Raw genomic sequence first — 14,144 nt, 5'->3', positions numbered from 1 at the left:
CCAAACGCATAATCAAACATATCGAAATTGACGAGAACGACTTAGCTAGGCACACTGTTAGAGATTCGAGTATTTATTGTGACCGTAATACCAAGGAATATAGTATCCTGTGTTTCTTATGAACCATGTCTTTTAAGTTTTACAAAAAATTGTGCATCTGCATTTTGACCTTCTCCACTCTAATCACCTTGGATCCAGGACTCAGCAACAAAAAAGTACAATCGCAACAACCAGAATAAAAGAGAGCTTAATTTCTGGAACAACTAGCTTCAGTTGACGCCTTAACTATCTGTAATTCTTAGTCATATGATTACGTCTCCGAACGAACCTTCGCCAGATAAGGTTGAAACCACGTCAATCAAAAATGGAACCAGCATGTTGTAAAGCAGCTGTGTCTTAATATATTTTGGGGACCAAACCATGCTTTTTACATTGACAAGGTTTCCTTAGTTCTGCAGGTTGCCTTCAATTAGTGCCAGTGCATCCACACGGGTGAGTCTGCTCCACATGAGCTGCAGGTGGGGCATGCCCACGATTCCGAGAGCTTCCACCAAGTGAATATTTGTTGGGTTTGTTCCTGTCACGTACAACTGGGGGTCGTGAAGGTTGTTGGGTTCGATGTTTTGCAGCCGAATCCTGTAAGAGTCCTCAGGTGTTGGTTCAGCAGCAAAGTAGATGCGCAGCTGCCTTGGAGAAACCTTGGAAGTTTAGAAATAAAGAACAGAAGCTTACAAAGCGGCTACCCAAATTTGTAACAAAAGAACTGTATATCAATACGTAGTGCAAACTAAATGTACTTTAATCTATTTCCTTCCACATTCCTGGCAGACCCCAACACATGTGCTACCTTGACACTGACACATTTTGCATGGAGTTGTTTATTTCTGAACTTGATATGAAATAACAAGAAAGCTAATTGCGGAGGTACATGGATATTTGTCACTTACTGTGATTATATACGTTTGACCACTGCCTCACTATTACCGAACAAAGCAGCCTGAAATAAGAGCGGGATGCATAAAAGGTCTTATCTATTCAGCCCTGAAAGGACATATACCTTTTCTTTAACCCTGTGAATCTTTTGAGACAGTACTTGTGTCCATAGAGACTTTTCTTATGGTGCCTCACAAAACTAGTCAGTTTGTGCGGCATTGAGCATCCATAATTCTGTAGAATGCCATGACTCTAATCAATAGCGAATTATAAATTGCTATTTTTGAAACTTCTATTAACATTTCGCGAAATCAGTGCCTGCTGCTGATGTTCAATAAGACATTCAAAAAAATTCATTGATTTTGTGAAGTTAATCCACAGTAATAATTGCTCTCTGCTGCTGAAAAATGCACAAGGTGCCTTTCTGACACCCAACACTCCCTCATCGGCGTTGCCTCTTTGTCAGAAATGCATTTCTTCAAGCTGAGACCAACTGAACACACAATGGTACTATAACGTTCAGCTACACTTTCAACCTAAGTACCTCCTCCTCCTAGGTAAATATGCACCTAGAATTATCACAACTTTTTCTTTTTAATTTAATGCAGATAGTCATAGTCCACCACAGGCTCCTCGCTGCCCGCGCCACTCAGTCTGCGAGGAATTGTCGAAACAGAAAAGAAGTAAAAGTTAACAGCGGATTTTAGGTGAGTGCTTGTGGTGCCATTCATTCAAACCGGCATATTGTAATAATTTGCACATTGCGGCTTAGCGGGATCGTTGATACGCTTCCGCCTACCACTAATGACGGTGCCTAACTAAAACACGAAGTAAATTCAATTAACTGCTGCGCCTGAGGGCGTGACATGTGCGCTGAGCGAACAGTGGGGAGGCTGCAGTTGCACTTTGGGCTTGGTTGTACATCATGATGGAGGGAAAAGGCGTAGCGCGTCAGAAAGAGGACAAATGAACACGGACAACACGCGTTTGTGTCGTCGGCGTTCTTATTTTGTTCAGTTTCATCACGACATACTCCATCACGACATACCAACAAGTCCAAAGTGCAACCTTGGTCAACTTGAAACATGTGTGCCTTCTTTTGTCCTGTTTCTGGTGTTCTACGCAAGCCATTTGCCTCCATCAGTAAGGGGGGCTGAGCTAGAGCTTTTTAATGAGGGATGCTGGACGCTGTTCTCACAGTGAGATGTGTTTTTCGTAGCTGTTGGTTCTGCAGACCTCATCGTTACGTTGGTCCATCGAAGAGCTGTAGTATTAAGTTCAATAGGAATATGGTTGCACACTTGGCGCGGACCAGGCTGGCCATCCACGTTGAATGAAGGAGAAACAATCGGTTGACTGCTCTTAAGTTTGAGTTTTTCACTAAATATATTTGTTATACAGATGCAAGAGGACAGCTCAAAATATTTTCGAGACAATTCGCTACATTAACAGGGAAGCTCTCTTGCAAGGTGACCAAGAAGATTTAAAAGAATGCGGGCAATGAATGAACAACAGCCATTTATTTAGAAACAGCGGGAAATCAAGCTGGATGAAAGGGACACGTTGCATGTTACTATAACTTTTAAATACGCCATCTTTTTACACTGAAAGGACGACACTGGTCATAAACGAAGAGGTCCGTTCTTAAGCTATGTTTCCAAAGTGGAGCAATGCTAACTTTCAAACGATGTATTTGCTCCACATAGCACATATGCCCAAATGGGAAGAAGATTGCCCATGTATCTCAGTACGTTTTGACATCTTTCACGACTACATTTACGCCATTAGTTATGTTGCCGTTTTTCTTCGAATACGTTACTGATTCTTCAAACAACAATTTCCGAGCACAATCCTACACACATACACAACCCGCCGTCGTGGCTCAGTGGCTATGGTGTTGGGCTGCAGAGCACGAGGTCGCGGGACCGAATCCCGGCCACGACGGCTGCATTTCGAGAGGAACGAGATGCGAAAACACCCGTATACTTAGATTTAGGTGCGCGTTGAAGAACCCCAGGTGGTAAAAATTTCCGGATTCCTCCTTTACGGCGTGCCTCATAATCGGAAAGTGGTTTTGACACGTAAAACCCATAATTCTTCTTACGCGCATATATATATATATATATATATATATATATATATATATACATATAATGAAAAAAAGTGGTGGACATACGTTGAATAACCACATTATATTTGATTGACAATATACTGTGCTTATTCCCCCCCCCCAAACGTATGTCGCACTCCTTTTCTTCATTATATATATATATGCAGAATTCGACATCCATGCGTAGAGGAAAAAGTAGTGCTCGATGGCGCAACTGATGACACAACTTTAGCACATTCGATTATTATTATTATTAGTATTAGTATTAATTTGTTTGCATCATTTCTGTGCTAGAGTACCGATACACCCTACGAAGCTTGCACAAAATGTCTCACGTGCCCCATTGCGGCTGCGTGATACAGGGTACCAGATAATTTTTTTCCATACTTCTCGAAGACACCTTGAACAGGTATTGGCGGAAGACGCTTTGGCTTGTTGCTAGGAAGTCGTAATTCATGCTTTATGCAGTTTCTTCCGATGTTAAGGAGATCAACTCATCACTCATTTGGCGAGCTGTCTCTTGGACATTGCTTTTTTTTGTACTTTTTTCAATTTTATCATTCCTTGGCATTTTGCTTATCCCACCGTACGAAGACTACATATCGTAAATGCGTTGTAAAAAGGATTTAGTGAAAAGCTCTCAAGACAAAAAGGTAAATATATAGCTATAGACAATAAAAATGCAAATAAAACAACGACAAAAGCATGCACCCAAGTTAGCAAGGATTAGGACAATGCTCAACTAATTCTTCCATAGGGCTGTCCTATTCCTCGGAAGAGCATAGGACAAAGCTAAATTCATTTTCACACAGAATATTAGTTCATTAGGCATAAAAGCTTAGTGGTAGAATACCGTCAAAACATGTGAGTTTTGAACATATTTAATCTCCAATTATGTTCTGTTTTTACCTTTTAGCATCATTTGTAAACAAACTAATAGGTATTGTTTTCTTGTTTTGTTCATCGACGTTTCTCCACCTTACAGAGATCGTACACTGCGAAACAAAAAGTCTGACGAAATCTCGTCTGGTCGCGAAGTTACATGGCTTCCGTGTGAAAGCTGAAAGTTTTAAGACTCTTCAGAAAACCGCATTTTGGTCGGCGTTCTCTTTTTTTCCTATTACGGTCATACACTACGATGAACACTTTATGTTAGAAGGCGCTCTTTGTGGGCTTTTTCTACAGCATAGTTCAAGCGCTGGTAATATTATTTGGACCTTCACACTCCTCCAACCATATGTTTGTCTCACCTCGCCCCTATTTCACTAGAGAAAGCCCTTCGAAACTGTGTGCATAATGATGTATGCTTTCCAGCTTTTAGGTCACCAAGGACTCCTTATATTAGCGGAATAAACAGCAGTGATCAGTTCAGCTCAGAAAAACTGCGCAAGCTGTGCCACGAAAAGTTTAGACTTTCTTTCTTTCCTTCTTTTCTTCTTTCTTTCTTTCTTTCTTTCTTTCTTTTTTAATTGATTTAATACAACACTCAAATTGTCTTAGTGGACATGGCTAAAGGCAAACATTTGCCTGACAAGGCCGTGCGACCCACATTGTGGCAGCAATATGACAATGGCAAGCATCAGGAGAGCACAGATGAAATTAAATTAGTACACATATTAAGATACTTCAGTGCACAATTCACGTAAAAAGAAATAAAAGAGATTAATCCTACACAGCTTGCTGAGCACTTGAAGTACAGAAACAAAAACACACACGAAATATTTGATACTTGTAGTCTAACATTTGCATTATTCCTCAGATAGCAACAATACTTTCACCCTCTTCCTAAAACTTTGAAATTCAAGATTTTAGCATGTCCAATACTAAGGGGTAGTCTTTTAGAAGGTTATGAAGTTGAAATGCCAGTTTTGGTCTTCGTATTTTAATATGGAACGTGGTTTTCCTATAAAAGTTCTTGTGGGGTTATATCTTGTTCGCTTGCCATGGTATTTAGCTTGAAAGGCACATTAGTCTTTCCAGAATTGCGGGATATTTCGAGGAATAATTTCTGACTGTGGAGTTTTGATGCTGTTAATGGATTATACTTGTTATAGCATCGTTTAGTGACCCCAGTACGTCCTAAGTTTCCTATTGTGCGTCGTGCACTGTTTTGAAGTGTTTAAACAGATCTTAAGTTAGCTTGTGTAGTTGTTGACCAAACCAGGAAACAATACCCAAATAGAGAATGTATAAGCGCGTTGTTAATATTGCGATTCTCATTATTCGGAAGAAAAAATCGCAATCTGTTTAGCGCACCTACACCACGACCAATCTTTCTGAGAACATCTTCGCGCGGAGGCCAGTACATATTTTCATAGAATATAGTTCTTAAAAATCTTGCCTATGGTGCTTGTTCGATGCCATCCTTATGAAATTTGAGCTGTTGGTGAGGGTGGATTATTGTTCGTTTTGATTTAAACGTATTTATGATTAATCGGAGCTTATTAGCATTTAGGCACAAACATAGTTGCTGTAACCAGATGTTAGCTTGCTCAAAAAGATTTCCTATTTCTCTTACTCAGAACACGTTTGTATCATCCGCGTAGAATGTAACATTAGAGGAGCCTTAAATATTTAGTGTCATTATTATACCGTAAAAATAAAGCCGGCGCTAAGACGGATCCTTGTGACAAAGCGCAGTTAATGTACTGAATTTCGGAAGTAACTCCATTTATCGGAGTTACTTCCGCTCTGTAAAAGAAGAAGGAATAACTTCGACTGCATTGACTTTTTAATTCTCTTAGCCATTACCTCATTCAAACTGTAAAATTCAGGAGCATTTCCGTTGAGTGCGCTTAAACGGGCATTTGTGGTGTTTTAATAATAAAACACCACCACGCCACTTGGGCATCGTAACAAAAAGAACAGAGGCCTAACTGAATTCCCTTAGAACTATTTTTATTTTTGTTCCCAGGCCTAAGTGTTCATTGCCCAACTAAGCGATGCCTCCTGGAAAGATCTCTTATGTAATTTTACACGAGAGTGATGTAACGGGTTCAAATTAAAAACAGTTCGCCTGTTGGTTGTAAAGATATATGTTCTAAAGGTTATCTGGATGATGGGTACTGGGTTTTGCAATAGGGTATATATATACACGTAGTGCATCTATCTATACAAACGTTGTTGTAGTTTGTAAAGGTGAACATGTACATCCTGCGAAAGACAAATTCAGCACTGCAAGTTCAAGCCAGTAGGCTATGTATCCCTTCCATCGCCTAGAAAACAAGCATCCATTCTTTTCTAAGCCAGATACGGAACATTTAGCAAAGTTATAATACGCTTTTCTTGTGGTTGTTCTGATTACGCGCATTTTTTAAAGGCTGTTCTCCAGTTCTGCACTTCTTAAGTTCAATTTGGTTCTCCTCAGACTCTACATATATCTCTGTCCTTCGCTAATAAAACTTCACCTGGAAGAAGGTGCTGTGCTATTCGCCGGGTATTAAACAATCTTTACTGTGCCGTAAGTAGTTTATATGGTGCCTACCTTTGTTCCTAGTTTGCCTCTGTTTCCCGCGCAGGACTTCCACTCCGCGTTGAGCCCGAGAGGATTGACGGCAAACACCACAGCTTCAATCAGTGTGCGGTTAGACACACAAAAGCTATGTGGTGGCTTGTAAGCCCACAAGCTTCCGAGGCCTGTCACTTCGACTGAAGAGAATTTCAATCCCAATATCCCTGGCTTCTGTGCGGGGCTTGGAATTGGAATTCTGTCTGGTATCCGCCGAAGGTAAGCATTGATGCTTTCTGTCCAGTCCACGTCCGGGGCGTTGTGGCAGCGTGCTACGGGATGTTGTGTTAGCAAACATTTTAGTAAAGAGAAGTTTTGACGGCATCTTATTCTCCAGTATTCTTGAATATGTGCGCAATAGTAAGAGACGTATGGAATCTAGGCAAAAGAAATAATGATTGTTAATTGCAACGTATCCCTATAACGCATCAAAAGATATACCATTTCACACACAAAACCTCATATTTTGTTTGAATATGTTACAACAAAAGCAGCATTCCTTGCTGTTCATGCCAATAAGCATGCTGTCATTCACGATAGCCACAATGATAGCAGCGTGTCATCATGAAATACTTGTAAAATTTATCACGGCATACATTATGAATCATATTATGGCAAGTAGCTGAGGTGCATGCGCCAAACGAAATCAAGCAAGAGGGTTTAGGGACGTTATGTATATATTTCATGCAAGAAGAATTGCGAAGCTGATGTGTACAATGTCAATGTGATTTCTTCCACGTGTACGGTTTTACATCAACACATTTTCTCGCTGTTTGAGACAGAAGTGCTATTTGTGTTGCATCTCCCAGATTACACACGTTAGTAAAAGGAATTCGCTTTATATCAATGGTAAAAAAAAGAAAGTATATCCCCTAAATGAATAGATCAGTACTTTTCGAACCAATGGACGATATGTATGATTGTTTGATTTTTTTGGAAGCTTGGACATTTATTAATCTTGTCAGTGTATTTTACACTATGTAGTCCAAAAAGTGGATCGAAAGGAGCATACGTCTGTGATCGTCCTGTTTCCGTGATCGCTTCGAAGCAATATCAGGCACTGAAGACACTTACGGTACAACAGAAAGACCTATCGAACAGGGTTGCTCACCTGTAACAAGCTTAGAATAGTCATTGGCAGCGTTGCCAAGCTGAAACATGGCGAGCAGAGCGATAGCGACGGTCAGAACAGCCATTTCGGTTCAGTAACTTGCACAAGCGTTCCTGTACTGCTTTCAGAAATCTCTGCGTGAGTATATGACAAGGACAAAAGAATTTTACATGAACCATACATCAGTAGAAATTTTTAAGCTTCTAGAGCAGATTGATACCGCAGAAAATCAAACACGACACCAGACAAACACTTTCCAGCTCTACGTAAGGCTGGGCATCCTGAAGAACCTAAGTTAGATACACTTTGGATCTCGCTGACTTGTGTTGAAAGTGTCGGAGGAATTACGAGTAAAATAAAGCAAGAAATCAAACAAGGGCATGCTTTGAGTTTGACTGTGATGTCAGTTCATGCGCAGCTGGCATAGTAGTGACACTGTATTCAAAAAACAAATCGTGCAACAGACGCCATAACAGTCACTAAAAGAAGGCATTCGCGATGTTGAGCTCTTCCAAAGTAGTTTCATAGGTGCTTACCTGGTTAGCCTTTTTCTTGTTCTATCCAATTTTGCTTCAAAAATTGCACCACATTGAGGACGGCAGGTTCTAATGTTCACTATCACGTTTTCGCAAATATACTTGCGCAAACCAGAGCGAAAAAAGAAAGTAGGTCGTTTTAGGCCTTAATACATAGCGGACCGTGACACGTATTGGTATGGCTTTATATAACGATTGCAAAGTTCTGCCCGGCCTCCGGCTGCCTATTAGTTCTAATAAAAATAACAAATTAAATACTACGTCGAGTAACAGGTTGCAGGCGGCAATAATGTAAAGAAATAATTCCTTAATGTGCGCCTTTAAGAAACCATAAGCGCATGCAACACGCACACCACACGAGCCTTTTCGTCTTGTCGTAAACGAAAATATTACGTCTGTGCCACTTTTACTAGTCTGCAATATCATTTCTTGCACTGTGAGATATTAGGACATATATATATATATATATATATATATATATATATATATATATATATATATATAGTCATATCATAAGAAGCCAAAAAACACCAAGGACAACATAGCGGAAGTTACTTGTGCTTAATAAAGGAAATAAAGAAACGATAAATTAATGGAAATTAAAGTGGATGAAAAAACAACTTGCCGCAGGTGGGAACCGAACCCCCAACCTTCGCATTTCGCGTGCGATGCTCTACCAACTGAGCTACCGCGGCGCCGTTTTCCCATCCACTTTCTTGGGTATTTATGTGACCTAGTAAAACCCTGGGAGTGTTAGCGTTAGCCAGTGCCACCACTCACAGACCTTGGCAGCAGAGGGGGTTAACACGACAAGAAAGGTTGTTAACCGAGGGGCCCGATTTTTATTATTCATTTCATAAGAAGTCAACAAACACTGACACCAAGAGCAACATAGGGGAAATTACTTGTGCTTAATAAATGAAATTAAGAAACGATAAATTAATTGGTTGTGGGTTCGGTTCCCATCTGGGTGGTTAAAGGTTGTGGGTTCGGTTCCCACCTGCGGCAAGTTGTTTTTTCATCCACTTTAATTTCCATTAATTTATCGTTTCTTTATTTCATTTATTAAGCACAAGCAATTTCCCCTATGTTGTCCTTGGTGTCAGTGTTTGTTGGCTTCTTATGATATGACTAAGAAAAATCGGACCCCTCGGTTAACCCCCTTTCTTCTCGTTATATATATATATGAGTGTGTGTGTTATGGTGCATAACGGTAGTTAGTCTCATTGCGCTACACATGCATATTCAAGACTGGATCGCTAGGCAGCAGGTATGATCAGTAAACTTAGGACGATATTGCTCCATATAAACGTTCTTCGTTTTGTGCCAAACTAACGTAAGATATAAACTGCCCGAAACATTTCCAAGATCGTCGAGCGTAATAAGAGATGTGACACCAATAGAGAAACTAATAAATTTTGATATGAGAAATTCGTATATTGTTTCACTAATACTTAGCGCCCGGACACGACAAATGCCACGAAGTTAGCTCACCCTTCTTCGAAGTGTGCCGGCGCAGAGTCTGGCAAGTCTCTACGCAGAGCGAGAATATATGCCAATCGCGCAGCACGCGAGGTCTTTAACCGCTCGGCGTGTTTTTGGTTTCTGGCCGCCACCACTGATGTCGGAAGAGCAGCCGAAGAAAAAAAAACAAGAAAAAAAAACAGGAACTACGTCCTGCGCCATGCAGCTATCTCGCATACACACGCGTTTTCTCGGCTAATTTGCAGATGAAAAGGCGATGACTCACGTGATATGCTTCACGAACGAAACCCAAGTCGCTCAAACAGCGTCACACTATCGTGTGTCGGCAGCAGCAGACTGATTGAAAGTGTCCTCGCCGTTGGGTTGCATTCGTTGATGCGCGAGCACGCAGCTATGTCGTATCCCGCGAGCGCCTAGTCAACTCCACTGTTGAGAAGCAGCATTATCTGTTGCGAGCTACATTTTATATTGGCGCACTGTTCCATGATTTAAGAACTGCTTCACCTAGGCTCTGAACGTAAGCGGTGGGCTTGAGCGCTCCGCTGTCGCTAACTTCGAGGAGTGGGTGAGGATTAAAAAAATTTCGGATGCTAGATGGGCATTCTCGTTTCGGATAGCAGCATTTGTTTCAAGAGTTATCTATTGTTTCTTTTTGTGTTCAATAATGGTGAAGTATACAAGGATGTTGCCATTGCTCGTGACTTCACGTTGTAATAAAATTCAAATTCTTACGGTTGCGTTGGCTAATTAGAGTTTCCGTGGTTCTTCGACTTTCCACTGTACATTGTTTTGTTATTGTATTTTGTAGAACTGACATAACTTATACTTTGCACGGCACTGAACAAAAGAAAATGTACTGTCGCGCCTTTCCGGTGCATTGTGTTTTCTATCTTTGTGTTTCTTCTGAGGAGAAACATTATAGCTGCTTTATTTAGGGGCAAGTGAATACCGCGCAAGATAAAAGTCCAGTGTACACCACCGATGCGAAACTGACATACAGTTTTATAGGGTCGCGACGGAAAGAGCGTCTGTCACGACGTCAGAACTAACGTCGTTACGACAGAAAGTGCCACATTTCTAACGCCACGACAGAAAGTGTGTAGTCGCGACAGAGAGTTCCTGTTGCGGCGTCAGAATCACTGTGGCGACAGAAAGTTGTTGTCAGTACATATTGTTTCTGTTGCGACTTCAGAACTCTTGGTCTTCGCGACAGAATGTTTCTGTTGCGACACCAAAATTTCTGTCGTAACGTCAGAAATGTATTTTGCAACTACATCAACGTCAGGAACTTCTGTCGTACAACAGAAATTGCTGCAGTTGCGACAGAAATTTCTCTTGGCTTATTCAACCGGGTTCATCAACTATTTATTCAGCCGAAAATGCTTCATTTTATTTTTGGCAGGTAATTTCTGTCAGAAAATGTGGTAAAAGTGCCATTGGCGCTAGTAGATATAAGTAACTACTGAATTGCTAAATTGAGTAAAGCTCCGGCACTTATGTAGCTAAGTGTGGGACCTATCTAATGAACAAGGATAAATGCAATGTGATAAATATTAAGGAAGTAATATTTAGAAAACTAAACTAAGTTTAAGAAATTGCTAACTTGGATCAAATTTATTTGCTAAATGAGCTTTAATTGCGAGAATTTTGCATCCATTTCTTTTATTCTCTTCCGTTGCACGCACCTCTATGTTAGGAATGAGTGTCCGAAATTACATATAAAACCTCATAAAGGCTTGCGTTACATAAGGTGGAGGAAAATGTGCTTTTGAGAAAAACGTAAAGGAATCTTCAAAGCATCTGAAAGATGTCAAAAATGCCACAGGCCTGCGCCGCACACGCAGCACAGTCACAGCGGAAGCTGGAGGAGGCCGCTGAATAGGAGCTCCCTTTTCGACACACAACGCACTACAGGGTCTTCGTGGCGAAGTGTCTTCGCGTCCTTTTCAGGAGAACAATCCTAATTGTCTGCCAGGCGTCGACGGTGGGCTGCGGCTTGTGGTGCGTCTAGTCGTGCTCTATGCACCGCGGTATGCTGAGCCTGATATTGCCTGTGGGCGTATTTCACAACGATCACTTTCGACAGTGCCGTCTTGGCGATAGCACCTCTATCAGGTGAGCGCTGATTGGCTTATTGAGCAAAATTGGGTGACGTAGTGCTCAACCAGCCAATCAGCGTCTGGCGATATCGAAGGCTTGGCGAAGGCGATGGTATCGCCGAAAATGATCACCGCAGAATACAGCCCCTGGTTGCTGCGGTGCGCGTAGCTCCAGGATTCGCTTCTTCAGCAGCGCTTCGTACCTTGCGAGGAAGCGCCATAACATGTACCGAAAAGTAAACACAGGCATTCAGACTACGTGGCGCACATGCCAGATTCCTTGACCTGTGGCACGGTACGTTGCTTTTGATGATAATGATAATGATGTAGATCGTTTATTGGCATCTCCTTTGCAATGGGGTGGTAACAAACAGTTAGTTAGCCTGCGGGAATATTCAGGTATGCCGTACATGTTTTACAATACATCAGTATTGACACATCTTTATAATCTTTTTCTTTCTCAGGACATCTATCTACCTTGCACCGGTACCTATTTAAATGCCACAGGGTGTTACACCTGGTGTAATAGTGAGCGACTACATTGCAAAGGGGGCACGTACAGGTGGCACATTGGGCGAATCTCACATCCCAAGGCAAGGGGCACGATATGATGCTAATGATGAGGATAGTTTATTGGCATCCTCTTTGAAATCAGGCGGTAACATAGACCCCTATCCAGCTGGCATTGACGCTTTGTGGGGTGGCATGGTAAGGATTGATGGTGACGATGGCGATTTATTGGCATCCCCTTTGACAAGCTGCGGTGATATAGTCACCTGGCCAGTTTGATTTATTCAGCTACAGAATAATTATATTTATAGCATTCCTCTATACGTCTGCTTACCTCTTAAACTTCCTTTCTCAAACCTGTTCTTTAACTCTCTTGTACCACTACCTGCGCACCTGCTACATGGCGTTATACCTTCTATTATCATGCGCAAGTGCTACGTAAAATGTCCACTTATCGGCGCGGCGCGGCGCGGCGCGCATGGCACATCGTATGGGTACTCGGGCACAAGGACTCGTTTATAGGGCATTCTTCCGCTGCGTGCTAGCAAGCGCTCGCATGGCTCAGTGGTGGGCTAGCTAACTCCCAAGCAACGGCCTCGGGAGGGATCCCGGTGGGAACCAGGTATATTTTTCTCATTGCCGGCTGTAGCCGAAATGGAGAAATTTCACCGACCATCTGTGGCGGCCGATACCACAGGGAATTGGAATTAACCTATTACAAGTTAGGCTGCGAAAGAGCACAAATGCCTAAATAGCTCAAGCTTCATAGCTGCAGGCCCCACGAGAGTTATTAGAGTCTCTTTTTGTTTGTGTGGCTGCTCGGCGACAAGATAAAGAACTTGAAAAATTTTTGGTTTTGCAATGCGAGGAAATCGCTTTGAAAACTCACTGTAATCTGCTCACTAATGCTGATAGGAAGATAATCTATTTTGCAACATGTTGCTCAGTATTTTCAGATACATAAAATTCAAAAAACAAAAAAATCAATTTTCTGCTAAATAGAGTTACCTTTGTAGGGGGCCTAGAACATTGAAGTCGCCATCATAACTGTAGCTATGGCGTCCTGCTCTTGAGAAAGGAACTGCACGTTGCACTTGCGGCTGGTTGAGCGCACATTTTGTTAGCAGCGCGTACTGCAGCAATCGTCGGAAATTGAGTTTGCAGCGAGTGATTTTGAACTCCAAGTAGCAATAGTTCTTCTTTATTCCTATACTGAAATAACTGTCCTAGCGTGCGCTTCGCTTTCGTGCCGTCGCTCCGTGAATCGTCTGGCCCATCTTTACAGTCCTAAAGAATTTATTAAGTTACGTCACTCTTTAATTGGGGGCTCCTCTAATTCGGCATTTATACTGTGTTTCTATTAAGAAAGAAACTGTGGTTACTATTAAATGGAATAGCAAACGATGTTTTGTTTGAGTTATGGCAAATGAATGCTGCTTACCAATTGAAATCGTAGTAGGTTCCCGTCGGTTAAACGTAGCTAAACATCTACGCCTTCAAAACATAGGTGAATATGGGAGTGTGAAGTGAGTTGACGATAAATACCGCACGCTAGATGGCTGTTGCTGTCACTCATTGGGGCCGCTTGTGGGTGCACCTTTGATATATAAATGCTGTGGTTACTTTCATTTATCTGTTGAGCAGCGATCAACCTATCCAGCGACCTCGCGATCATCATCCGCTTTCAACGATTTTACAACAGCCCAAACGACTTATCTACCGGACTACCCAGCGTCAATGGCTGTTTCGAGGCCACTGCTGATCTTCTTCAAGAAAATGGTGTGGGGGAGGGGCGAGCCAAGCAGCAGCCATTGCCGTTTTTCTCGGCCTTTTAAACATGGCGCCTTGCTGT

The 14,144-nt window shown here is 41.8% G+C and overlaps 1 protein-coding gene across 3 annotated transcripts; it reads right to left on the bottom strand.

Moving 5' to 3' along the window:
- Positions 1–358: 358 nt before the first annotated feature.
- Positions 359–9,789, bottom strand: LOC142587068 (uncharacterized). Of its 3 annotated transcripts, none has more exons than XM_075697956.1 (4): positions 9,693–9,789; positions 7,663–7,796; positions 6,528–6,823; positions 359–698 (listed from the first exon to the last, which is right to left on the bottom strand). In XM_075697956.1, exons 2-4 carry the CDS (start codon positions 7,745–7,747, stop codon positions 447–449), a joined length of 633 nt encoding a protein of 210 aa, XP_075554071.1. In that variant the 5' UTR covers positions 7,748–7,796; positions 9,693–9,789; the 3' UTR covers positions 359–446. The 3 variants fall into 3 exon arrangements, with proteins under 3 accessions (XP_075554071.1, XP_075554070.1, XP_075554072.1); XM_075697955.1 differs by having other exon boundaries at positions 7,663–7,780; XM_075697957.1 differs by having other exon boundaries at positions 7,663–7,775.
- Between the last annotated feature and the right edge of the window lie 4,355 nt (positions 9,790–14,144).

This window comes from Dermacentor variabilis, chromosome 7, assembly GCF_050947875.1.
Source record: "Dermacentor variabilis isolate Ectoservices chromosome 7, ASM5094787v1, whole genome shotgun sequence".
Lineage (NCBI taxonomy): Eukaryota > Metazoa > Arthropoda > Arachnida > Ixodida > Ixodidae > Dermacentor > Dermacentor variabilis.
This window is presented reverse-complemented; position numbering and strand designations above follow the sequence as displayed.